The sequence below is a fragment of the Myxine glutinosa genome, chromosome 1 (genome assembly GCF_964187855.1).
Source record: "Myxine glutinosa chromosome 1, kmMyxGlut1.1, whole genome shotgun sequence".
NCBI lineage: Eukaryota > Metazoa > Chordata > Myxini > Myxiniformes > Myxinidae > Myxine > Myxine glutinosa.
In genome coordinates, this window is record NC_136261.1 from 128712044 (window position 1) to 128739152 (window position 27109).

Consider the following 27109-nt stretch of genomic DNA (forward strand, 5'->3'; position numbering starts at 1 on the left):
AGCGAATGCTTCCGCGTGCAGTAAATGGCAAAACTGTGAATGCCGATCCTATTATTGTGTTTACATCCGGATAGGATACAGTTTTGTATTAGTGGATACTCGAAATCATAATTGTATTGAGAACTTTATGAAACTTCCCACCCACCTTACGACAACCGCCAGGACCCAAAAGGTTCCACAGAAAGTTTGCGGGGCTAGGCTCAAAAGTGACGAACGAAGTTGTTGAGGGATGCAGAGACCAGTTGGGGGATCCTGATTTATTATATAAATAAATTTATATGATGTGTATATATAAAGAAGAGGAACAAGACTGGGCCAAATAAACTGCCTTGGGGTACTCCAGCCTTGACAGGGAGGACAGATGAGATGATATCTACATAACTATCCGAGATCGACCTTCAGAAAAAAACCTTCAAAATTGGGACATTGGATAGAGTTGTTGTGCTGTTCTAATGTTCAAGCATTCTCAAATAGTTAAATGCCTGTTATTACGTGAATTCCTCAAATCACATGACAGAGCCCTACCACAAGAAATACCACCAAGCTCCGTCCAGCTAAGGACCCATTCACCAATAGGCCTCTAAACCATGTTTGCTGATGAACCCCTCCTCTCTGGTGCCGGACACCAAACTTCCACCTGCAGTAGCTGTGCCTCCCAACTATCATCGATGGTACCACCCATTTTTGAAGGTCTATCTCGGATATTTACGGAGCTGTTCAGGCTCAAAGTTAGAGAAATGTACAATTTGTTGCAATATTTATGATGTAGTCAAAAGATTTGATGACTTTCAAATTTTTACATTTTCACATTTACTTTCACATTTTTATAATATCAAATATAAAATACTACAAACCTTCAAAATCAGTTGGTTGATAGTACCAAGGGAGGTAGGTCTATGAGGGCCTGAAAATCTGAGCTCAAACTATTTCAAAGGGAAAATGGAACACCGTGAAGTTGGCATCGAGGGTAAATAGTAATGTTTGGCTCCACATGACCGACATTGACCTCATCATTTGAGATAACTGGCTGGATGTCAGAGTTAAACTTTTAACTAAAGTTTTCATATGTTAGCTACCGAAAACCGTGTCGAAAAAGTAGTCACCCGAGTTCAGAACAAAATTCATTTTAAAGGAAATTTTCATGTCTCAGCTTGAATGTCTCAGCATGTCGAGTTCTCACCTTTTATTTAAACAATGGAGGATTTTGCTGAAAAGTGACGTTTCCAATGTTGCTTTCTAGATTTCTTCCAAAAATAAAAATCCAATTACACAATGTGAGTCACACAGCCAGGAGATATCTGATGTCACCTGGTACAGATAAAACCTGGCATGGAAGACAATGTAAAGGCACAAACCTTATCGATCCCACCCTCCAGACATTTAAAAAAAAAAATTCCCTTCAGGCTGAGATCTGATTTTTTTTTTATCGTGGATAAAAATTCCATCAGAATACCGACTTCACATCACCTGAAAAAATTTCTCTCTCAACTCCAACAACTAAATCTTCAAATTCATATTGCATGGAGATGTCAATTTGGCAATACAATGCCGAAAGGTTTTCGCACCTGACCATTCGTAACAATTATTGGAACTAGTCACGTGAAAAAGTAAGTACACCCCATGTAAAGTTTTGACTTTTTCAACATATTTCAACATACAGCTAGTTGATCTTCATTTCAACAATATTGATAGATAAAGGTGATATAATATAACAAATATCATGAAACATTTACATTTTGTAGTCCATTGAATAATTTAAATAAACGTAAATGTAAATTTCGCATGTGGAAAAAGTAAGTACACCCTTGGCTCTAATAGTTGGTATTGCCCCCTTTGGCAGAAACAACCTCAAGTAGGTGTTTCTTATAACTGTCGACCAGTCTCTGACATCGACTGGGAGAAATTTTTGCCCACTCCTCCATGCAGAATTCTTTCAGCTGTGCGATGTTTGAGGGGTTTCTTGCATGCACAGCTCATTTCAAATCCCCCCACAACATCCCGATGGGATTTAGATCCGGGCTTTGACTTGGCCATTCCAGAACCCTCCATTTCTTTCTTTTCAGCCATTCCTTGGTGGATTTACTGGTATGTTTAGGGTCATTGTCATGTTGCAAGGTCCACCTTCGGTTGAGCTTCAACTTTCTGACAGATGGCCTCACATTATCCTCAAGCACCCTCTGGTACAATGAAGAATTCATAGTGGATTCTATGATTGTGAGCTGCCCAGGCCCTGATGCAGCAAAGCTGCCCCAAACCATAATATTTTCACCACCATGCTTTACAGTTGGTATCAGGTTCTTGTGGTCAAATGCTGTCTTTGGTTTTCGCCAAACATATCTTCTGGTACTGTGGCCAAATAGCTCTACCTTTGACTCATCTGTCCAGAGCACATTGTTCCAGAAGTGCTGGTCTTTGCCTTGGTGTTCATTGGCAAACTTTAGTCTTGCCCTGATGTTCTTTCTGGACAGCAAAGGTTTCCTCCTGGCACACCTCCCATGTAGATCAAATTTGTGCAGCCTCTTTCTAATGGTAGACTCGTGCACTTTGACATCAACAGTGGCAAGAGCTACCTGTACGTCCCGTGATGACATTCTGGGGTTCTTAGCATCTTGCTGTCTTTCTTAGCATCTTAGCATCCCGCATCTGACATTCTTTCAGCATCTTGCTGTCTGCTCTCGGGCTGAACTTGCTGGGGCCGCCTGGCCTGGACAAGTTGGCAGTTGATTGGAATCTTCTCCACTTGTAGATGATCTTCCGGACAGTCGAATGATTGATTTCAAATTGTTTTGAGATCTTTTTAAATCCCTTGCCAGACTCGTAGGCATCTATAACCTTCTTTCTGAAGGCCTCAGAGAGCTCTTTTGATCTAGGCATGGTGATGCCGCACACTTAAACAACAAAGAGCAAACCAAACTAAATGTCTGAGGTTTAAATAAGACAGGTTCCTCCAAGATCCTCTCTAACGATGTTCTAATCATTTGCACCTGAGCTGGTGCACCTGATTCAAATTTTAGGTATTTGAAGTAGTGATAAATGTAGGGGTGTACTTACTTTTTCCACATGCGAAATTTGCATTTATGTTTATTTAAATTATACAATGGACTACAAAATGTGAATGTTTCATGATATTTGTTATATTATATCACCTTTATCTATCAATATTGTTGAAATGAAGATCAAATAGCTCTTTGTTGAAATATGTTGAAAAAGTCAAAACTTTACATGGGGTGTACTTACTTTTCACGTGACTGTATACCAAAACAGTGTGCAAATGGTACATAACTCGCTACCTAGTATCTTATACACCTGCTGTAAACAATTTGGTCTACATATTGGGTTACCAAGAAACAGGAAGTTGAGTGAGTTGTGCAGTGGCTATCGGTTGGAAAGCATCGTACCAAGAAATGTGCTTGAGATGTACTCGGAAACTTCGTTTCCAGAACGACTCGTCTCCGATAGGTGAGTCAGCTCACGGTTCAACATCCGCTTGAACTGCAGTACACAAGAATAACAGGAAGCTGAGATTAGAGTGTGACAGAAAAATCTGCGTGCTTACAATATGGGCTCGTCACCTCGATAAAGGATGACTCATCTTTGAACTGTCTGGTCTGGGTTAAATTCCCAACAACTATAATCTGTAACCCTGGAGCTTTGCATCATTCAATCAGGGTATTGCATCATTCAGTACAAGTCCTTCTGATGGATGTTATAAGCTAGGGGCCCCACATGCTAGTACGGTGGTGGATACGTGTCCAACTGCGACTTATTAAAGGCAAATATTTGACCAGGGCACTGGTTATCAGTAACTGAATTCCAGCCTTTAACCTGACCCAAAGATATGGGTACTGCTCTGTCTAGACTTGCCCATATAGTAATGCCAATATGGCACCCCTACCATCTTCAAGGCCATGTGCCAAATTCGAATTAAATGCGATTAGCAAACCAATTTAAAGAGGATGACTATAATGTGAACCATTGACATGACAAATGCATGACATGTCATGTTGACAGCATGACAAAGAGTAAATAAACAAACTGAAGGAATCAAGGATTAATGACATAGCTGTGATGTCATCTCAAAGAACTTCAGCCAAAGCCAATTTCTCTCCCAAGTGACAATGCAAATATGGGATTATTAAAGCTCAATGAAATGAGCAGCATAATGCAGTTGTTTTGCTATATAATTACTGTCAACAAGACAAAAGAAAACTACAAAAGGATTGATAGAACATTTAAACATCGCACATGCTAATGCATGTACAGTATATGAAAGATGAGCGAACAAATAGTACGTAATGATACTAAATAAATATAAAACGAGAAAGCATCTGAAAATGCAAAGCCTGTCTACATCAATTTATATTTAGACGTCTTTTTCCTCTACTTCTTCTTCTTCCTCTTCTTCCCCTACTTCTTCTTCTTCCTCCTCTTCCTCCTCTTCTTCTTCTTCTTCTTCTTTTTCCGTTTGCTCAAATTAACGAAAACAGTAACAAAAAATACAAAATGAAAGTTGATGATTTTATGCCACCTTGACCTTTTGATGTAGAAAAAACCAATCCACACCTACCTTTAGATTAGTGAACCATCAGTGACCAGATATATGCAAATTATTTAAATTTCAGGTCAATCTGGTGAAAATTGGTGATTTTATGCAACCTTTACCTTTGACCTTTTGATCTAAAAAAAACAAAAAAAAACATTCTGCTTGTAGCTTTTGATTGGCGAACCAACTCAGTGACCTAATATGCAAATTCTTCAAATTTCAGGTCAATCGGGTGAAAATTGACTTTAGGTGACGCTGACCATTGACCTTTTGACAAAATTATTAATTTTGCGTTCTCCGCATTATCATAAAAAAAGCTTTGGTGAAAATTTGATAAAAATAGCTCAAATGGTAAAAAAAAGTTACAGCCTGGACACACACATACACACACACACACACACACACACACACACACACACACACACACACACAAGCAGACACACAGTCGGACACACAAGCAGACACGGCCAGACACAGCCAGACACAGCCGGCCACACAGTCGGACACAGACGGACACACAAGCAGACACGGTCAGACACGGCTAGACACACAGCCAGACAGATACACAGTCAGAGTCAGTCAGACACAGCCAGACACACAGCCAGACACCCAGACACACAGCCAGAGACACAGCCAGACACACAGCCAGACACACAGACACACAGCCAGACACAGAAGTGATTACAAATCCCCGTCTCCTGCTGCGCATGGGGCAGCCTAACACTAACAGGATTTATAACATAGCCTCTTCTATTAAGCAGCACGATAAAAGGTGTGCTTCCCACATCGCTATGAAATTGATTCGAAATGGTTTTAAGAGCCAAAGCTTCCATAACAAATGCACCACCCACGCGATGGGCCGATCTCGCCATGTTGTCAGGCAGCTTAGCAGCATATTTATCGAAAATGGGGAACGGCTTGACAAACGCGCCATTTTTATTGTGGTGGTCCATTAGACCATATACAATAGATTTAGGACCGGAGGCAAGAAATATACAGTTGTAGCGGTTACCGGAAGCATGACACAATCACCTTGCACCGGCCGATGACGTAACCGGCGGGCGGTTACTTTCCCGGACATGTCCGGACCTGCCTTGCCCGGGCGGACTCTCGATTTGCATACCACGCCCCGTTGAGAGGCGTGGCTGACTTATTTGCATACCACGCCCCGCCTGAGAGGCGTGGCTTTTGTGTGGTGAACTTTTGATATAAATTGCCGCCCGTGTTAACGGGCTATTTAATTAAGTGCTTTTGAGTTCTTTCGAGTTGAGCTAGAATAAATAGCTCAGTGAAACTTCGTTCCTGGTGTCGTCCATTTTGTCCGGCTTTATCGTGAGAGCATAGCTCCACACAGTGTTCTTCACCTTTTTATTGGACAAAAACCAAGGACAAAAACCAATTATGTATATATTTTCAACAAGGAGGCTAACTTTTATTTCATGACATGCAGTGTTATTTGTAAAACTTATGCATGCCTGCATAATAAATCTTACGCTTCCATGTAATAATAATTAGTAATATAAAACCGAGTGTTCATACAAATGTTTTATACTTGTGACTCGCACACCTCTCATCTATCTAACATGTACGCAACTACAAGGATGTAATGACAATATAGCTTTAGAACAGACGACATGTTGTTCAATTTAATTTGTCCAGCAATTTATGTATTTACGATTTTAGTCTAACTCCAATAGCTGATGATTTATTTGCATAAATGTATTGCTCGATATTATGCTGTGCGAGTCGTATTTGCGCAAAAGTCAAACACTGTATATGTCTTGCCTCCGGTCCTAATTCTATTGCATATGGTCCAATGAAGCACTAAAATAAAAATGGTACTTTTGTAAAGTCGTTCCCCAAAAATTGCTAAGCTGCCTAACTAATGGAGCTTCGAGAGGCATGAAGGCACCAGGGAGCTCGAATACAAGGCAGCCAACTGTGGTGACAGCACCGTGCCTGGAATCCATGCTCACGCAAGCACATTACTCCTACAAATGGAAAACTAGGCATTTGCATGATGCCGCTGCATATAAACATGAAAATTCTACAAATGGCAGCACTAATAATAGAACTCTCATTCAAAATGAATTTGAGGGTCGCCTCAGAGAAAACAAGTTATTTTTGTGACGATGTGCAAAAAAGATTCCAAGGCATCAGTAAAAAAACAACAACAACCCAGAAACATGATTATATATCGTCTCTTGAACCTGAAGCGTTACATCATTAGACACTGTGTCTTGCTTTCTGTATAATGGGGTTTTGGTGGAGTGTTGCGAGGACACAAATTGGAATTGGATTTGGAAAAACGAATTGAGCTCAGAATCCCAACTCAAATGTCGATCATGACGCTGCACATTCTGAAAGGAAGACTGATATGAAAATTGCATTTTGGCATTACAGGGTTATTCACCAGAGAGACTGGGACGTGTCTGAAATAGTGCAGGAATACAAGTTGGGAAATGTGTGCCACAGGGTTATCAGCACCGCTGGGTTATAATGACGTGTGTACAGATATGACAAGATACAGTTTCTACTTTTGCTTGTTCTTAACATGCTCTTTGTGAGGGAGAACAGGGTTCCACACTGCAGCTCAACATTCTCCATTTTTACTCCCGCCAGGGAGTAATGCATTCACTCGTGTCCGCCGTTTGTGTGTTCGTGAACAAGATATCTGGAAAAGTTCTGAACGGATTTGGATGAAAGTTGGTGGGATGATTGCCCTTGGGATAAGGAAGAATTGATTAGTTTTTGGTGAAGCTCAGGATATTATTCCCGATCCAGGAATTTTTTGAAGGATTTTTTTTACCATTGGAAGACAGGGCTCATTTTTTTTTTTTTTTATCTTCTATATATTCTATATTTAGCATTGTGATATGAAAATAGTTTTCATATTTGTTGTAAATGTAGTTTAAACTCGTGGTTATGCGTTAGAGCAGTGTATTTTTTTTAGCAGCGTCGTCTTCAATGTTCTTTTTTTTCTTTCTAATAAAGACATATTCTGTCATTTTAAAACCACCAAAGTGTGTATTAGGTTTCGCCGTTTCATAAAATGTATCGTTTGATACGTATAATGCTTCAAAACTGTTTTTTTTTGTTTGTTTTTTAACCTCAGAAGAGATATCAACATTTAGCTCAGCGGATGTCATTCGCGGTGTCAGTATTTGATGAACTTATAAAGACTTAGTTCCAGATTTGTCAATGGCTGAGGTATATTAACAAACAAATAAAACAGATTTGGCAAAATTCCAACTTTTTTTTAAAGGATCGCATATTCACCTAGGGTTGAAGGGGCTGAAGAAGAAGAAACCTCGCATGGGCTTCCCAGACCAAATAAACAATTCTGGTTCTGGCTCTGCGATTTTCAGGTTTATTACTCCTGCCAGGGAGTAACGCATTCGATCGTGTCCGTCCGTGTGTGTGTGTGTATGTGTCTGCGTGTGTGTGTGTGTGTGTGTGTGTGTGTGTGTGTGTGTGTGTGTGTGTGTATGTGTATGTGTGTGTTTCTCTGTGTGTGTGTTTGTCTGTGTGTGTGTGTGTGTGTGTTTGTGTGGGTTTGTGTGTGTGTGTGTGTGTCTGTGTGTGTTTCTCTGTGTGTGTGTTTGTCTGTGTGTGTGTGTGTGTGTGTGTTTGTGTGGGTTTGTGTGTGTGTGTGTGTGTGCGCGTGTGTGTTTGTTTATGTGCGTGTGTGTTTATGTGCGTGTGTGTTTATGTGCGTGTGTGTTTATGTGCGTGTGTGTTTATGTGCGTGTGTGTTTATGTGCGTGTGTGTTTATGTGCGTGTGTGTTTATGTGCGTGTGTGTTTATGTGCGTGTGTGTTTATGTGCGTGTGTGTTTATGTGCGTGTGTGTTTATGTGCGTGTGTGTTTATGTGCGTGTGTGTTTATGTGCGTGTGTGTTTATGTGCGTGTGTGTTTATGTGCATGTGTGTTTATGTGCGTGTGTGTTTATGTGCGTGTGTGTTTATGTGCGTGTGTGTTTATGTGCGTGTGTGTTTATGTGCGTGTGTGTCTCTGTGCGTGTGTGTGTCTGTGCGTGTGTGTGTGTGTGTGTGCGTGTGTGTGTGTGTGCGTGTCTGTGCGTGTGTGTGTCTGTGCGTGTGTGCATCTGTGCATGTGTGTGTCTGTGCATGTGTGTGTCTGTGCGTGTGTGTCTGTGCGTGTGTGTGTGTCTGTGCGTGTGTGTGTCTGTGCATGTGTGTGTCTGTGCATGTGTGTGTCTGTGCATGTGTGTCTGTGCGTGTGTGTCTGTGCGTGTGTGTGTCTATGCGTGTGTGTGTCGGTGCATGTGTGTGCGTGTGCGTGTGTGTGTGTGTGCGTGTCTGTGTGTCAGTGCATGTGTGTGTCAGTGTGTGTGTGTGTGTCAGTGCGTGTGTGTGTGTGTGTGTGTGTGTGTGTGTGTGTGCGTCAGTGCATGTGTGTGTCTGTCTCTGTATCTGTCTGTCTACCTGCCTGTGTCTGCCTGCCTGTGTAAAGGGTTCAGATGGGAACACCAATATGCCAAACCTTCCTGAAAATCCATCCCTTTGGGAGTTACAACTCAATATTGCCGGAATAATAAGCAGTGATTGTATAAAACGTGTGCTGCTGATATTACTTGTCATCAGCATAGAAATGACAACCAAAAATGGATTGGTTGAATGCTTCAATGTACACAAAACAAATACCATTTCCTATACCGACAAGTGAACAGCAAAGCTGTTCACATGTGGAAAACCAGACAATAGACATTTTCTGTGCGATTTATAGATGCAAACAGTGATTCCTAATTGAATGTGAGCCGTATCTTCACAAGTCACTGCAAAGAGATGAAGTCACAAGTAAGCAGCTGGCAGTTTCTCCACATCGAAATGCATGGTTTCAGAACCTGGTATCGACAACTTTAGACTCGGTTTCTGTCGGATTCATGCCACCGAGAAGAAAGGGCCTCAAGCCCCGCAGCAAAATGTTTGTTGTGCATGGGAACAGAGAAGCTCCCGCACTTATGATAACTGTCAAGGCTCAAATTCAATCCAGTTGTCCTCAGTGAGGTCAACCAGCCGGTTATCAAAAGAGATAGAAAGCATTTCCTATCCAAATACACACATTCCTCAAGTCAGTGCCAAAGTTGCCTGTACCGAGCACTAACATTCATGTTGCCTTTCTTCGAGTTTGAGACCAGATTGGACACTTGGATGAAGCGAAACAAAATGCCAATTCACGGAGCGTGCGCCAAAAAGGGGGAAGTCATCACAAGTGAGAAACTCTGTCAAAGAAATTGCCGCAAAATTTTTTTGTTTGAGAGTTTGATTCATTTCTACGTTGTGGCAAAGGGTCACGTATGCATCACCAATATTGAATGAGAGGAGGTGATGAAGGTGCGCGTGTGTTTGTATGCACGCGTGCGTAGGGCCAAATTGCACTGTTTAGGTCTTTGCTTAGTCCAAGTACAGGACAAATAAATCGAGAAACTTGATGCGGAAATCAAAACAGAAGTCAGACATTTTTTTAATATATATTTTTGTACACAAGATCGAGGCTCGTGTAAGAGCTAGCACATTGAACATGAAAACATGCACAGACACATAAAACATGCAATAAAGGGAGCGGGAGACAAGATGGCGAGAGAGGGAGAAGCACACGAGTACAACAGTAGAGAACAGGGACATCGGAAGATCTGTGGGAGGGAGAGGGCTTGGGGCGAGGGAAGGTGGGTGGAGGGTGGGAGAGTTAAAAAAAAAAACATTTATTGAAATCAAAATTACGTTTTTGATGGACATGTGAAGAAATGTCTACATTGCCATATAGACATGAAATAATGACGAGCGGGTCCCCACAAGTGGGAGTGTATAGGTGAAGATGTATGAAGATAGACATACTTTGACCAAAAAGTAGTATGACTAAGAATTCGGACAAACCTGGGTTATCGGGCAAGTACCAGAGAGTGATGTCCAACAAATCAGGCACATGGACATAATTTGTTTGCAATTACTTGAATCAATTTTAAAATAGTGATAAAGATGGATACATTTTGCTAGAAAGTACAATGCCTGATGGAATACACAAACCCACATTACTTCGAATGAATCGCTGTGAATCATCAAAAGGCTGTAAAAATAAGTGATGAAATTGATTTGAAAATTCATGTTTCATACGAAGAATGTTGTAACCATAAATGGCAAAAGCCAAAGCTTCGAAATAGAGGTGTACAAATGTGTGCAGATGCATTTCCGTGCTTCCGAGAGAAAGCAGGTGCATTGCAATGGAATTATTAGTCAGGAGGTAGAGCACCAAAGGCCTTACCTTTATGTATCCCCATGACACAGAGAGCAGGTAGTTTGCTTCGGGCATAATGCAAGTCAGGAATTCGCAGCAGCGTAGGTTGAAGGAATGGAGGTCAACCTTTTGGAGTGCAGTCGCACGAAATGGATGGAGCAGGCAGATGGACACAACAGGTGCCAAAACGAACAAGGAGAGGGTCCGAATCAGAGACGCGGGTCAGAGTGCAGCGGATGAGGGCACAGCAGAGGAGAGATGAATTTGGCAGCAATGGAACGTTGGCTGCGTTGCATAAGCCTATACCGCTCATCATCACCCACCCACATCACATTATTATTCCGCCCCTCTTTTCCATGCCTCCTTTTCTTGCCTACCCCACCCTGTACCACTGCACAGCCACCCGACCGCAAATCCCACCCGCCTCTTAGGACATAGCACATCGGGATACCAATTAATGCCCAACAGTCTCTCCCGAGGATGCCCTTCCCTCAGCTGTCCTGTGGTCACCCGTGGGAGATTGCCAGCTGTACAGCAGACTGGTCAGTCAACTGGAATAGCCTTAGAGATTGCTGGCATCCAGACTGAGACTAAAACTACGTGCAGCGACGTACTACTTCTCCCTACCCTCATCACTCAATTTATTTGACAAAATCCATCTCATTTATTTATTTGCCAAACGTGACAAATGATTTCCAACACTTTTTTGTTCTTTTGTCCAAAACAAACAAATAAATAAATAACCATGTTATTCAATCCCTCCCCCCTCACACCTCACACCTCCCTTCGCCCACCAGAACACTGCAATATCTTCTGATAGCTTTTTCTCACTGCTGCGAACCCAAACCCCAATATAACACTTGTGATGCTTTAAATGGTAATGCAGATCAGATGCAGATATTGCATTCTCCGCTTGTTGGCGGCCTGCCTGCAATTGCATTGAAGGTCACAGTTAGTTTTGCATTCTCTGAAACCCTGATGATTGACATGATACATACAAAATAAAGAGTCGGCTGCCAAATTACGCACACGTTCCAATTTGCACGAGCTATATTGCATTTGAGTAAAGGAATGAAACGGTGATATTCAAGAGAAATGCTCCAGAATTGGAAAAGAAAAAGTCCGGTGAGGAGGTTGAAAGGCCTTGCACAGTACACAGTGAGACGGGACCTCACAGAAAAAAAACACAAGTGAGCAGGAGTGGGTGGGAGAAATGCATGGTTGTTGGCTTTGGTGAATTTGGCATTTTTAAAGTCAAGGCTTTGTACAATAGGCCGACAAACCATTCGGCCTCTGAAAACATGCTTAGCCGGTGGAGACATCCTGTTTTTGCCTTCCAGCCGCCTGGTGAGGTGTGTCATGCTGAGCACGTAGCGGAGGCGGGGGATGGAGTAGGTTGTTGTGCCAGAACTACAAATGTCTTTGTGCAGCAACCTCTGTCATGGTGACATTAAACCAAATGCAACCTCAGCTGGGCTCCAAGGCTCATCTGGTATGGTAAGTCATGGTATCAAAGCAAATCCTAAATATCATGTTTCAATGTAAAAGGTAATGGACCCCTTCACATTAATTCACCTGTATTTACTTTGGCCACAACCTCCTTTTGGGTTCATTGCTGAACCAGGCGAACACTAAATTTATATCTTCATCTGAGTTTTGCTGCAATAACATGTTTAATTTTTGGTCCTCTTGAGTTACCCTCTTACTTTTCAGGCCTTAGTTCCACAGCACTAGATTGCACTGACCCATTCAATACCTGCCATACTACTCACAAGGGTCATGCAAGGTTGCCCGGAAAGACGTACGAAGAGAAGTGCATTTGGCCTTAGACAAACCCAAAGAGGAAACCATGATTTTTTGTTACCTTTATGTAACATGATTGTGCATGGGAACAGAGTGGTGTCACATGTATCAAAAGTGGTATCACATGATTTTTTTTAAATAATGGAAACACTTACGACCATCTTCCCTCATAACTAAGTGGCATCTGGTTATTCTGGCGAGTGCTCTCTGATCATCCCTTTCACTACAGACAGCACGAAACAGGCTCGGCACGTGCCGAGACAAAATGCCTGCACTCAAAACTTACCTCCAAAGTGAGAGTCCCCACTGCGCTCCATTTTCCCACTTCAACCTCAATACCACGAGTTTTAAAGATGATTTTAAAGATTTACAAATGGCTTCCACACTCGGTGCAGATGAAATCAGCCAAATCCTGATCTGCCAAATGAACATCCCCACTTCCTTATTAACATTCTCCAACACATCCGACAATTTGGCCTAACCTCTCGATTGCTTAAAATGTGGCAAACATCGGCCACATCCACAAAAAGGTTTCACAGACCATTGAACAACAACACACCTTGATGGTGCCATGGTTAGAGTGTCCGCTACAAGTCTGGGAGGTCGGTGGTTCAAATCCCGGTCGAATCATACCAAAGTCGAAAAAAGGCACTTGCTGGTTCCTAGCTTGATACTCATAACTAAAAAAAAAATAAAAAATAATAATAATAATAACAAGTGAATCCACTTGGATTCCGCCCAGGTTGGCACATGGAAATTATGATGTAGCATAATTATCATCTCGGGTCAAGATTTGAAATTATGCCATGGTTTTTGTAAAATTGCTACTAGTATTCACATTATGTACTTTCACCAAAACATACATCATCATAGAAACATACATAGAATTTGGGTCCTCTGGGTCATTTGGGTCCTCTGGGTCATTTGGGTCCTCTGGGTCATTTGGGTCCTCTGGGTCATTTGGGTCCTCTGGGTCATTTGGGTCCTCTGGGTCATTTGGGTCCTCTGGGTCATTTGGGTCCTCTGGGTCATTTGGGTCCTCTGGGTCATTTGGGTCATTTGGGTCCTCTGGGTCATTTGGGTCCTCTGGGTCATTTGGGTCCTCTGGGTCATTTGGGTCCTCTGGGTCCTCTGGGTCCTCTGGGTCATTTGGGTCCTCTGGGTCATTTGGGTCCTCTGGGTCATTTGGGTCCTCTGGGTCATTTGGGTCCTCTGGGTCATTTGGGTCCTCTGGGTCCTCTGGGTCATTTGGGTCCTCTGGGTCCTCTGGGTCATTTGGGTCATTTGGGTCCTCTGGGTCATTTGGGTCCTCTGGGTCATTTGGGTCCTCTGGGTCATTTGGGTCCTCTGGGTCATTTGGGTCCTCTGGGTCATTTGGGTCCTCTGGGTCATTTGGGTCCTCTGGGTCATTTGGGTCCTCTGGGTCATTTGGGTCCTCTGGGTCATTTGGGTCCTCTGGGTCATTTGGGTCCTCTGGGTCATTTGGGTCCTCTGGGTCATTTGGGTCCTCTGGGTCATTTGGGTCCTCTGGGTCATTTGGGTCCTCTGGGTCATTTGGGTCCTCTGGGTCATTTGGGTCCTCTGGGTCATTTGGGTCCTCTGGGTCATTTGGGTCCTCTGGGTCATTTGGGTCCTCTGGGTCATTTGGGTCCTCTGGGTCATTTGGGTCCTCTGGGTCATTTGGGTCCTCTGGGTCATTTGGGTCCTCTGGGTCATTTGGGTCCTCTGGGTCATTTGGGTCCTCTGGGTCATTTGGGTCCTCTGGGTCATTTGGGTCCTCTGGGTCATTTGGGTCCTCTGGGTCATTTGGGTCCTCTGGGTCATTTGGGTCCTCTGGGTCATTTGGGTCCTCTGGGTCATTTGGGTCCTCTGGGTCCTCTGGGTCCTCTGGGTCCTCTGGGTCATTTGGGTCCTCTGGGTCCTCTGGGTCATTTGGGTCCTCTGGGTCATTTGGGTCCTCTGGGTCATTTGGGTCCTTTGGGTCATTTGGGTCCTCTGGGTCATTTGGGTCCTCTGGGTCCTCTGGGTCATTTGGGTCCTCTGGGTCCTCTGGGTCATTTGGGTCCTCTGGGTCATTTGGGTCCTCTGGGTCATTTGGGTCCTCTGGGTCATTTGGGTCCTCTGGGTCATTTGGGTCCTCTGGGTCATTTGGGTCCTCTGGGTCATTTGGGTCCTCTGGGTCATTTGGGTCCTCTGGGTCATTTGGGTCCTCTGGGTCATTTGGGTCCTCTGGGTCATTTGGGTCCTCTGGGTCATTTGGGTCCTCTGGGTCATTTTGGTCCTCTGGGTCATTTTGGTCCTCTGGGTCATTTGGGTCCTCTGGGTCATTTGGGTCCTCTGGGTCATTTGGGTCCTCTGGGTCATTTGGGTCCTATATTCCTATCCTATAACATATATATCTCCTATAACCTATCCTATAAATATAGATTTGATGACGTCATGTTTACACATCTGAGCGACAGAAATGAGCGACAGAAATGGGTGACAGAAACTAGCTTCACTTTTGAGCGCCCGAAATTCCCAGGCAAACGCTATAACGCACAAGTTTACAACCTGTGCGTTAATAAAAGATGGAGCATGGACAAAAAAAACAACAACAAAAAAACAAGTTGGTAAAAATACAGCCATAGGTTGGCTTCCTCTTCATACTGTTTCAGCTTATTCGCCCCATATTTCCTTGTCTCCCTCCTCTTGATCTCGCTCGAACTTCGACACTGCTGTTTGTGTTTCCCCCTCTAAATTCCGCCATAGCTATTCCATGAGCCTCGATGATGTGCACCAAAACTTGTTTTTTGCAGTCTTTGATGGGCCCAATGGCCTTGTCCTGCATTAAAAGTTATTGGTAAGGGAATTCATATTATTTCCCGAATTAGAAATCGCTACTTTATAGTTAAGGGATTGTGAAGGATTGTTGAAGGAAGAGACTTCTTAAATATTTTTCAATTTTTTTTAACACCGAAATGGCTGTTTCATCACACGTGCATTGCATCCATGTCCACGCACACCCACAATCCAGAAATGAACCAACAAGGCCGAACCATTGTTGTTGCAACAATTTTGTTTTTAAATTGGTAGTTTTAGAAAGAGAAGTTCATAAAGCACAGTCGCATGCTAAAAGTTAACATGGTGACGTTGCCATCCAACCAATGAAAAGGTATCACAGCGGTAAACAAAGCCAACAAATATACAGGTGGTCATACTAGGCCCAGAAGCAGCCCCAGCCCTACAAGTATTTGTGTATCATGACTGTTTCGTTTTGTGCAAGATTCAATCTCATTGTAGTCAGGGCCCTTCGGGATATTTTGGTTCAAATTCTTCCAAAAGCATCAAATTTGGCGCAGATGTTGCCCATGCCATACTCTTTCGATTTTTGACGGGCGCCAAGGGCGGTATGATCCGGGGACCATACCGGTCCATCCCGCCATGTCACCTGACCTATGACGTCATAATTAGGATATGCATCCAATCACATGGCGTACTATAAGTGGTCAAAGTTCAAAATGAATCGATCGAAAAATGAAGGCAGGGATCCATTTTTAAGGTTTTCATAAAATCCAATATGGCCGCCAGGTCACATGACCTATGACGTCATATTTATGACATGTATACAATCATGTATACATGAACCCGGATCATGATCGCACAAAAATTAAACACAAGGATATGGCATACAGTTCATAAAACATCAAAATCCGTACCTTTGTAATTAGACTGATGAACTGCATATGCCTGAAAATTAGGAAATAGACATGTAAATATTTCCTCTAATTGTCAAAAATAAGGTCAGAGTTCGATTACCCAACCCAGAAACATAAAATGGTGAACCTCGCATAAATCTTGACAAAAAACTCAAAAACCGACATGTTTGACTCAAAAATGACCTTTAAGATGACCTTGAGGGTTGACCTTGACCTCGAATCATCAAAATAACATCATAATTGGATTCCTCGACCTCGAAAACCCCTGAAAAGTGGTATCATACATGATTCCAACCCTTTTGGTTATTTAACTGATTTTCCTCTAATCCGGGTGGCGGCCATTTAGTATTTCGCCAATATGGGGCCCCCCGGGGGGGGGGGGCGCCCATCTTGGCGCCCGGCAAAAATCGAAAGAGTATGGCATGGGCAACATCTGGGCCAAATTTGGTGCTTTTGGAAGAATTTGAACCAAACGGCCCCAAAATATCCCTAAGGGCCCTGACTATTGTGGATTAATTGTTTCACCAAAACATTACAAGAAAAAAAATTTTGAACACAAATTCTATGTTTCAACTAAACCATTTTTCTTTCTTTTTTCAATGCTGAGCATCCCCTCCAACTCTGCTCCGCTAAAAAGCTCCATCTAAACACTTCGTCAAACAATGAGAGCAGTTTTCATCTCAACTGGGAAGTCTCACTTTTGCTTTTAATATTATTATTTTTAACTTCTGACAATGCTGTATTATGTCGAAAATGTCAGTGAGTAAAGGAAAAATAAATAAATACAAATCACTGACAACTGCAGCGACGTGGACGAAGTGTCGAGACTGAAGGCCTGAATACTATAATTTATGCCTTTTTCTTAGAAATGTTGACTGTACTCGACTGTTTTCAACATCGTCTTGAATAGCTTTGAAGGGAAAGCATTGGGACTCGTCATGCGATGCAACAATGCTCTCCTATGGGACCAGAGCTTTGATGATGTGCGGCTGTTGCGATAGGTATGTGACCATCACGATAACATCACCTATTCCTCAGGTCTGCCTTGTATTCAGCGTTGCGCACACTACGTCAAAACGACTCGTGCCAGGTTATGAAACGTTGCTATGTAAGGAGTGCGCCAATAAACATCTTGCTGCAAGCTCTGTTTGACGTCTGTACGCACTACACCAGACGAGGGCAAACGAAAACGGATGCGATAACGACAGGAAGTGAGTTGGGTTCATGTAAAGTTGCGGATGTGAAAACGAGGCAAAAAAAAACAAGGACACAAAACAACTCAAACTTTTCTAGAATTATTCATCAAGTAGGCCTACTATTCACAGATTGCCATGCAATCATACACAGGTATGTACAAAACATTGGAATTTAAATGCAGGTAAGCAGGTAGTGTCTGTAACATGAAGAACCCATAATCATGGCTCCCAGGTTTGAAATGTTATGTGATGTTATGTGACGAGCTGAAATGTTATGTGATGTTATGTGATATGCTGAAATGGTATGTGATGTTGTGACAAGCTGAAATGTTATGTGATGTTATGTGACGAGCTGAAATGTTATGTGACAAGCTGAAATGTTATGTGATGTTATATGATATGCTGAAATGGTATGTGATGTTGTGACAAGCTGAAATGTTATGTGATGTTATGTGACGAGCTCAAATGTTACGTGATGTTATGTGATATGCTGAAATGTAATGTGATGTTATGTGATATGCTGAAATGGTATGTGATGTTGTGACAAGCTGAAATGTTATGTGATGTTATGTGACGAGCTGAAATGTTATGTGATGTTATGTGACGAGCTGAAATGTTACGTGATGTTATGTGATATGCTGAAATGTTATGTGATGTTATGTGATATGCTGAAATGGTATGTGATGTTGTGACGAGCTGAAATGTTATGTGATGTTATGTGACGAGCTGAAATGTTATGTGATGTTATGTGACAAGCTGAAATGTTACGTGATGTTATGTGACATGCTGAAATGTTATGTGATGTTATGTGACGAGCTGAAATGTTATGTGATGTTATGTGACATGCTGAAATGTTATGTGATGTTATGTGACAAGCTGAAATGTTATGTGATGTTATGTGACAAGCTGAAATGTTATGTGATGTTATGTGACAATCTGAAATGGTATGTGATGTTGCGTGACAAGCTGAAATGCTATGTGATGTTATGTGACAAGCTGAAATGTAATGTGATGTTATGTGACAAGCTGAAATGTTATGTGATGTTGTGACAACCTGAAATGTAATGTGATGTTATGTGACAATCTGAAATGTTATGTGATGTTATGTGACAATCTGAAATGGTATGTGATGTTGCATGACAAGCTGAAATGTTATGTGATGTTGTGACAAGCTGAAATGTAATGTGATGTTATGTGACAATCTGAAATGTTATGTGATGTTATGTGACAATCTGAAATGTTATGTGATGTTATGTGACAAGCTGAAATCTTGTGTGGTGTCATGTGACAAGGATGCTGAAATAAAAGTTTTAGCTTATGCAGCACCATGCTTAAAAATAATTTTTAAGCATGGTGGCAGCTCCTGAAACATCGGGTCTTGCTGCAATTATTGCAGCAAGACCCGATGTTTCAGGAGCTGCATGCAAAACTCTGACAATCATATGTGAAGCTGTAAAATTTAATAACATAATTGGTCAACATAGAAATAGGAAAGACCTCACCTGGAATCTAGAACACAGTCGGCACCGGGCTTTAGTTACAAGGTTGAGATATGTGGCCTACATACAGGAGAGGTCATCGCTAACGTCGAGGCCCAAGAGTGAAATTATGAAACAAAATACTCAGCAATGCAATTTTGAAGCTTTCCGCATAAACACTCATTCTTACATTATTTGTGCATACACATATATATATATATATATATATATATATATATATATATATATATATATATATAGATTTGGCCATTATCAATGTGGATCATAATAAATGGCTACTGCACCTTTGAAAATATCCAATTGACCTAGTTGCTGTGCAATTTTCCCCAAAGTCACCCTTGTTTTTACGATTCTTTTCATTTCTATTTTGGTATTATACAATCCACTCTCCAAGTGCAAAGAGCATCCTGTGGCTGCGCAAGATGCCTCCCCATCACCATTTTCGGCAGTTATTATATATTGCCTAATTTGTTCCATTTGTTAATGCCCGAGCTCTTTCAATCCAATTTTGTTTTGTTTACATCACCTAATCATGTTTCAGTGTTTGTGGTTGTGCGAGTAATTTGTGTTTGGGAAAGGTATTTTTTATTTTGTCTTTTCTATTTGGTTCAGATTTTGGAAGCACCAATGAAAGCTCATGTAAGGAGATTCTCCCCTTGGTGAGCAAATCTAACAAAAGTCAGACTGAGATGGATGTGCCTTTCATCACAAAATTATATAAATCCCTCTGGCTGCAGTTATCTCGAGCTATCATAGTGCTTCAAAGGCCTTCTATCTCTCTCATGCACAGGTTTATTTCATTTAATCAGCAGATATTATATGCCATCCTCCAGGACCTGGTGTATCAAATGTTGCGGCGAGGCAGTGCAATTTTAATCAACATTCACTATGGTAATTAAGGAGGCTAACTTGATCGAGGACACCCTGAGCAAAACTCCCAACAAATGACGCTTTCCTCAAGCAAGCCAGAAAATATTGGAAAACCTCAAGGGTTAAAATTTATCTCAACTATTTTCTACTTAAAATTTCTGGTGGTACCTTGGCTAAGTTCATCTCTAGTATGTGCTCAACCTCTCTCTCCCTTCAAGTCACAACTGACTTGGCTAATGATATGGCTGAACATCGTAACTCGGTATTTGCCCCGAAGCTCGTAAAATCAATATTTATATAATAAACCTGTGTCCCAACATGATCCATGTTTTCCCAATGTCTCCAAAAGCACTGACTTTTTCAATCAATAAAGTGGAGAAGGTCTGGCCCGGCTTCACCCCCTGCCTCAGACAGGCTAATTTGATACCTGTGCCTGTGTTATCAAATTCTGATCTGCTGTGCTCACTTATCCCGTTTGCCCCCTTAAACCTGCCCTTCACGTTAGGTGACCTCCTATCCACGTGGAAGGTAGCCAACTTCACCAAAATAGATGAGGGTTCAAAAACAGATCCTCAACAACAGGCTAGTTAGCTTACAATTATAAGGAGAATTATGGAATCCATCTTAGTAGCTGACATAGTCTACTTTTCTAAAATAGACGAATCTCCAGCCATCAGCTTTGATTCTATTCCAGCCACTTAAGTTTCGATAGGTTTCTGCTTCTCTCTCAACAAAGGACGGAGGCCCTGATTCTCAAGAAAGTGGTCAGAGCTGTCTCTGGACATCCAACGAGCATTTAGCACAGTCTGGCATGCTACACTCAAACTGAACTTCATTATCCTGCGCTCGCGAAGCGAAAAGCGGGGTTAAGCAATCCTGTGCGTACGTGTGCCGTATCTGCATTTTAAAAATTCATTTTCTCGGAAACCGTTGGTCCGATTGACATGAAATTTAACCGTAGGAGCGCCTCTGCATGCAGATTTTTTTTGCTGATAATTATGACGTCATAGGTCACGTGGTACAAGCGCCATCTTGGAAAAACATTACACCTCTATATCTCCCAAACCGTTTAATGGAAAAAATTGAAACATGGCTCATTGTCAAGTACACCCCATGGGGAATAAGATGTTAATGATGTCATAGGTGCCTTCATTATGACGTCATAATTCGACAAGTACAACGTTTGATTCGATAAGTAATGATTTTTTTTTTCTTAGCAACTGTTGATCTTCACAACATTGGTGCCTTCAGGTTGATAAAATGACATCATACGTCACGTGGTCTGGCAGCCATATTGGATCTAAGCAAAAATCTTTGAAAATATTATCCTCAAACTGCTTAACCGATCAATGCAAATATTTAACGAATTGATCAACTACCCATGGGAAATATAGTTTGATAAAAGTGACATCATCAGTCACTGGTCTGTCAGCCATATTGGATAAAAAAAACCCCCTTAAAAAACAGAAGAGTTGGCTAGCTCAAAGTCCTTCTCAAGACTGCTCAGGGTAAGTATTCTATGAATACCATCTAGTTAATTTAATTATGGAATTAAAGGTCACCTTTTCTGGCTTGACTCGATCCACTCACAAAATCAATGCGTATCCCAGTGGAATGTTTTCAGTTCTCTCCTCAGTGAAGATTTGAGTGCCCCAAGGGAGCAGAAGTAGGCCCAAGTCCTGTTACGAGTATACATCTATCTATAATTCCAGTAATCTCTGTGTGTTTGTTTGTACGTTTGTACGTTTGTACGTTTGTACGTTTGTACGTTTGTTTGTTTGTCTGTGACCGCTGTTTCTCGACAACCACGGGTCCGATATACTTTTAACTTGCCAGGTATATTGCTGGGGACCCGAGGATGTGCCTTTTCAAGGTTTCATATTAATTGGACAATTACTTACCGAGCTATGTCCAAAAAACGATTCAACCAATCAGAGAGCAGCGAACTATCGCGTGTGCCGAACGTGGCGGACACACTCTGCCTCGGATGGCACATTTGAGAGCGTATTCATTTATTTCACGTTTGCAAACTATGTTGGCGCTATGTTGGCGTTAAACTATGTTTTAAAACTAATAAAAACCATTTCATGTAAATAGAGGGGGGGGGGGGGGGATTGTCACTGTACTCGCACGAGCAGATGGCGGAAGTGCCTGACCGCCAAGTGAAGTCCGAGCAACTCGCGGTCGAAGGTACTGTAACGGCGTTCGGGCGGGCGAAGCTGCCGGCTAAAGAACGCCAGCGGTTGCCAAGCTCCGTTTTAAAACTAATAAAAACCCCGGGGGGATTGTCACTGTACTCGCAAGCCGTTCGCCGTTCGCTTTGGCGTTGCGAATGGACCAAAACATTTCATGCACCAAACCATTTCATGTAAAGCGTTCGCCGTTCGCTTTGGCGTTGCGAATGGACCAAAACATTTCATGGACCAAACCATTTCATGTAAATAGAGGGGGGGATATAATTTTAGATATAGATATAGTACGGGCATGCCCTAGTAAATGACTACTCTGTTTGATGCACTTGATAATGCTTTTCTTCCACCAACACAACAGCAACTAAGAAAAGAGCTAAAATTGCCGTTTAAGCCTGTAAACGCAGTGACGTCACCACGTTCCACGGCACGACTTTGGATTCTGAAGAGATTTTGTTTCATTATGCACGCCTTCGTTTTATTTCCAAATTAGAATCTGTTTTCACTTCTGCCGCAAAAACGACATCAGTGCATTGAGTGGGGTATTTTATTTGGTAAAAATCCGTCGATTTGAAGTACGTGAAAATAAAATGTGATCGTGGCAAATCGTAGCGAGGGGCCATTTTGGAATCGGTTTTCGATTATTGCACCGGGTTACTTATGGTGGATAGGAACACCACTAGGTAAGGACAACCTTTATTTAGCAAGATTGGGCAAAAATTGACCGACTAATTCAAAATATTAACTTATATCAAATAGGTATTTTAAGGTGAAAATGCGATGGCGTCACCACGTCACGCGGCAAGAATGCGCACCTGTGTCGTTGGAGGTATTGACTTATATAGGGTTGGTTTTCTAAGGCTGGGGCGCAGTGGCGTCGTCGCGTCCCCGGCACAAGGGTCGATTCTGAGGAAATCTTGTTTCATTGTGCACGCAAAAATTGACCGAGTTGTTCAAAATATGCACTTATAAAAAATTAGTCTCTTAACGCTGTAAACGCAGTGACGTCATCACGTCCCCGGCACGACTCGATTCCGAGGAAATTTTGGTTTTATGGTGCACGGCTCCATTTCACAACGAATTTGAATTCTGTGTACAGTTTTGCCACGAAAATGAGATCCCCGCATCGAGTGTGGTATCTTATTTGGTGAAATTCGGTCGACTTGAAGTGGTGAAAATGAAATGTGATCGTGGAAAATCGTAGCGAGGGGCCATTTTGAATCGGTTTTCAGTGAATCGGTTTTCGATTATGACACCGGGTTACTTGTGGTGGATAGGAACACCACTAGGTAAGTAAGGACAACCTTTATTTAGCAAAGATTGGGCAAAAATTGACCGACTAATTCAAAATATTAACTTATATCAAATAGGTCTTTTAAGGTGAAAACGCGATGACGTCACCACGTCACGTGGCAAAAATGCGCACCTGTGTCATTGGAGGTATTGACTTATATAGAGTTGGTTTTCTAAGGCTGGGGCGCAGTGGCGTCGTCGCATCCCCGGCACGAGGGTCGAGGGTCGATTCTGAGGAAATCTTGTCTCATTGTGCACGCCTTCGTTATACTTCCAAATTAGAATCTTTCATTAATTGATGTTTCCACACCGCGTCGAGAAGCCTAAGTATACCGGGACAAGAAAAAGGTATGTTACGAATTTATGCGAGGTATATTGTGATAGGTAGCGTCGAGTGAAGGGGTCATGTTTGGGTCGTGGTCTTGCCTAGATGTAGGCCGCACCTCATTTTGTCGAATAAAGTGGTGTTCGGGTGGTTCGGCGACTCGGATCTTAATTCTGTTTTCAGATTTTGCAGTCGCCAGATTAGCTTAACACTCAATAGAACTGGACCCGCGAAATTTCGGGGATTTTTGGTGGAATTACCTCGGGGTAAAGTTACATAGGAAAACCCCATGTTAAATTTCCGTCGCCGAAGGACTTTATTTTTATTGCGAAATTCATCCTGACCTCGCCTCTAGGAGGATAGAGGGGTATCTGTAGGTAACGGGAACCTTTATTCGGAGAAGATTGGGCAACAATTGACCGAGTTATTCAAAATATGAACTTATATAAAATAGGTCGTTTAGAGGCGAAGCGCGATGACGTCACCACGTTCCGCGGCACGAATTTCGATTCTGAGGAGATATTGTTTCATTGTGCACGCTGTCATTTCACAACGAATTTTAATTCTGGGTCCAGTTTTGCCACGAAAATAAGGTCCCTGCATCGAGTGTGGTATCTTATTTCGTGAAAATCGGTCGATTTAAAGTGGTGAAAATAAAATGTGATCGTGGAAAATCGTAGCGAGGGGCCATTTTGAATCAGTTTTCGATTATTACACCGGGCTACTTGTGGTGGATAGGAAGACCACTAGGTAAGTAAGGACAACCTTTATTTCGCGAAGATTGGGCAAAAATTGACCGACTTATTCCAAATATTAACTTATATCAAATAAGTCTTTTAAGGTGAAAGCGCGATGACGTCATGCGGCCTTGCCTAGATGTAGGCCGCACCTCATTTTGTCGAATAAAGTGGTATTCGGGTGGTTCCGGTATTTGGGACCGCAGGGACAGAAAGTGCAGGTACGGGGTACCAGTCACTCCCCAGCCGGCCCGCTCTGAAGGTTCGGATCGGGACACCGGGATTCATTCCGGTTGCCCGGTCGGCCCGGAGGTGGGGGTGCGGGGCCTGTCACGGAACGTCAAAACAAACAGCCTGCCAGGGCCGCCCAAAAGTCGGGCGTGAGGGGCGCATCCACTAATGGAATGCCTCTCGCTTCCCAGATCGAGGGCCACGTGGTCAGGAGAACCTCGTCCCTTCTGGTTGCCTTGCCGTCCCACCGTGAGCGCTGGTCAGGGTGTACTTCAAACTAAGCTTAAGTGTCAAGTGTTAAGTTCCTCCTTGCCCTCGCAAGGGAAAGGCTAGGGTCAAGCTCTTCCAAATTTCCAAACACTAGAAATTGGACGTCTCAAATTAATTAATTAATTTGTTAATACATCTCAGTCGCCCGCGACCTCTCTAGCGCGGGTGTCGAACCAGTTCATTTCCGGTGCAGCCGGGCCGAGTATCGACCTGGCCGTGGCCGAAGCCGTTGGTTCCGCCGTAGCACGCTAACGCGTAGGCTCGCGCGTCCCTGGTCCGCCGGGGCTCCACGGGTGTCCTACCGTGCCTGGCGCCGCTATTCTCTCGACTTCCGGGAGTAGGTGCCGGTGCCCGGGGACGGATTTCGCTGTCTAAACATGGTAGCGCTAGGCCAGTGGGACCGCCGGGACCCACGTGCACTCACACGTTGTTCTACGCGTGGGCGGCAGTATCAGACCGGGGCGCCCAAACACTCCCCGGCTAAAGTTCATCCTGAAGCGCCCACATTGTGCGGACAAACCCCACCAAGTCGAGGGCCACGTGGTCAGGAGAACCTCGTCCCTTCTGGTCACACTGTGCCTATCGGCCGACCTCGAAGACCGAAATTGTGTCGGTTACCGATCCTTCGGGTTCGTAACTATGCCACCCTGAAAAAATTTGAAAGAATTTTAGCCCTTTTGAGCTTGACTCTAGCCCGACTCTGTGAAGGGACTTGAGAGGCCTGAGGCACTCAATAGGGCTGGACCCGTGAAATTTCGAGGATTTTTGGTAAAATTACCTCAGGGTAAAGTTACATAGGAAAACCCCGTGTTAAATTGCCGTCGCCAAAAGGACTTTATTTTTATTGCGAAATTCATCCTGACTTCGCCTCTAGGAGGATAGAGGGGTATCTGTGGGTAACGGGAACCTTTGTTTGGCAAGGATTAGGCAAAAATTGACCGAGTTATTGAAAATATTAACTTATATAAAAATTAGTTTTCTAAGACTGAAGCGCAGTGACGTCATCACGTCCCCGGCACGAGTGTCGAAGGTCGTTCGAAGAAGAAGAGTTCGGAGTGGGACACGAGGCAGAGCAGACACCATTTGGGGGAGCTGAGAGGATTCAGTCGTGATTTTCGTGCACTGGACACTTTTTCCCTCTCGTTCTTTCCTGCCTTTGTTCCCTCCATCTTCCCTGCGATTGTGTGGGCGGGAGGAAATTTGAGGCGAGGACGTGTTTGTTGGTGGTCGCCTCGCTTCGCCGTTTCTTCAACCTCGGTTACCTGTGCGAGGGTGAGTCTGAGTGAGTATACCAAGACAAGAACAAGAACTAGAAGGAGGTATGTACGGTGCGAGTCATATAATATATTGTTTAGTTATCGGCGAATGAGGAATTTGGGATCGGGATGCGTGGTCGGCCTTGGTGACTTGGTCTTGACTAGATGCTAGGCCGCGCCACATTTAGTCGAATAAACTGGTCTTAAAATATTTTTTGATGGTTCTTATGCTTATCATTAGATGCATAACGTTCGTAGCGAGGTGTGGATATATGGATTGACATCGGATGGCATGGGATTTGGGATTTAGGAACTCCGGAGTTTTTTCATTAGGAATATATGCGATTTGTTTTGGGGGGCCCTTAGCGCTAACGGAGGCTCGGATTTTAATTCTGATTCCGGATTTCGCAGTCGCTAGTATGTCTTAACACTCGACAGCAACTGGCCCCGCGAAATTTCCAGGATTTTCGGTAAAATTACTTCAGGGAAAATTTACATAGGAAAACCCCATGTTAAATTTTCGTCGCCGAAGGACTTTATTTTTTGCGAAATTCATCGTGACTTTGCCTCTCGGAGGATACAGGGGTATCTGTGGATAACGGGAACCTTTATTTGGCGAAAATCGGACTGGTATTGACCGAGTTATTCAAAATATTAACTTATATAAAATTGCCGTTTAAGCCTGTAAACGCAGTGACGTCACCACGTTCCGCGGCACGACTTTGGATTCTGAAGAGATTTTGTTTCATTGTGCACGCCTTCGTTTTATTTCCAAATTAGAATCTGTTTCCACATTTACCTCAAAAATGACATCAGTGCATTGAGTGGGGTATTTTATTTCGTGAGATTCGGTCGATCTGAAGTGGTGAAAATAAAATGTGATCGTGGAAAATCGTAGCGAGGGGCCATTTTGAATCGGGTCTCCGATTATTACACCGGGTTAC

General features: G+C 43.0%; 1 protein-coding gene across 3 annotated transcripts in view; it reads right to left on the reverse strand.

Annotated features, from left to right (window-relative positions):
- Positions 1–27109, reverse strand: part of LOC137428366 (3',5'-cyclic-AMP phosphodiesterase 4C) — a 465981-nt gene that overhangs the window by 63485 nt on the left and 375387 nt on the right. For all 3 annotated transcript variants that reach the window (XM_078777044.1, XM_078777045.1, XM_078777050.1), the window contains exon 8: positions 3399–3492. In XM_078777044.1, the coding sequence (XP_078633170.1) occupies positions 3399–3492 (94 nt within the window). The remainder of the gene's footprint in view (positions 1–3398; positions 3493–27109) is intronic.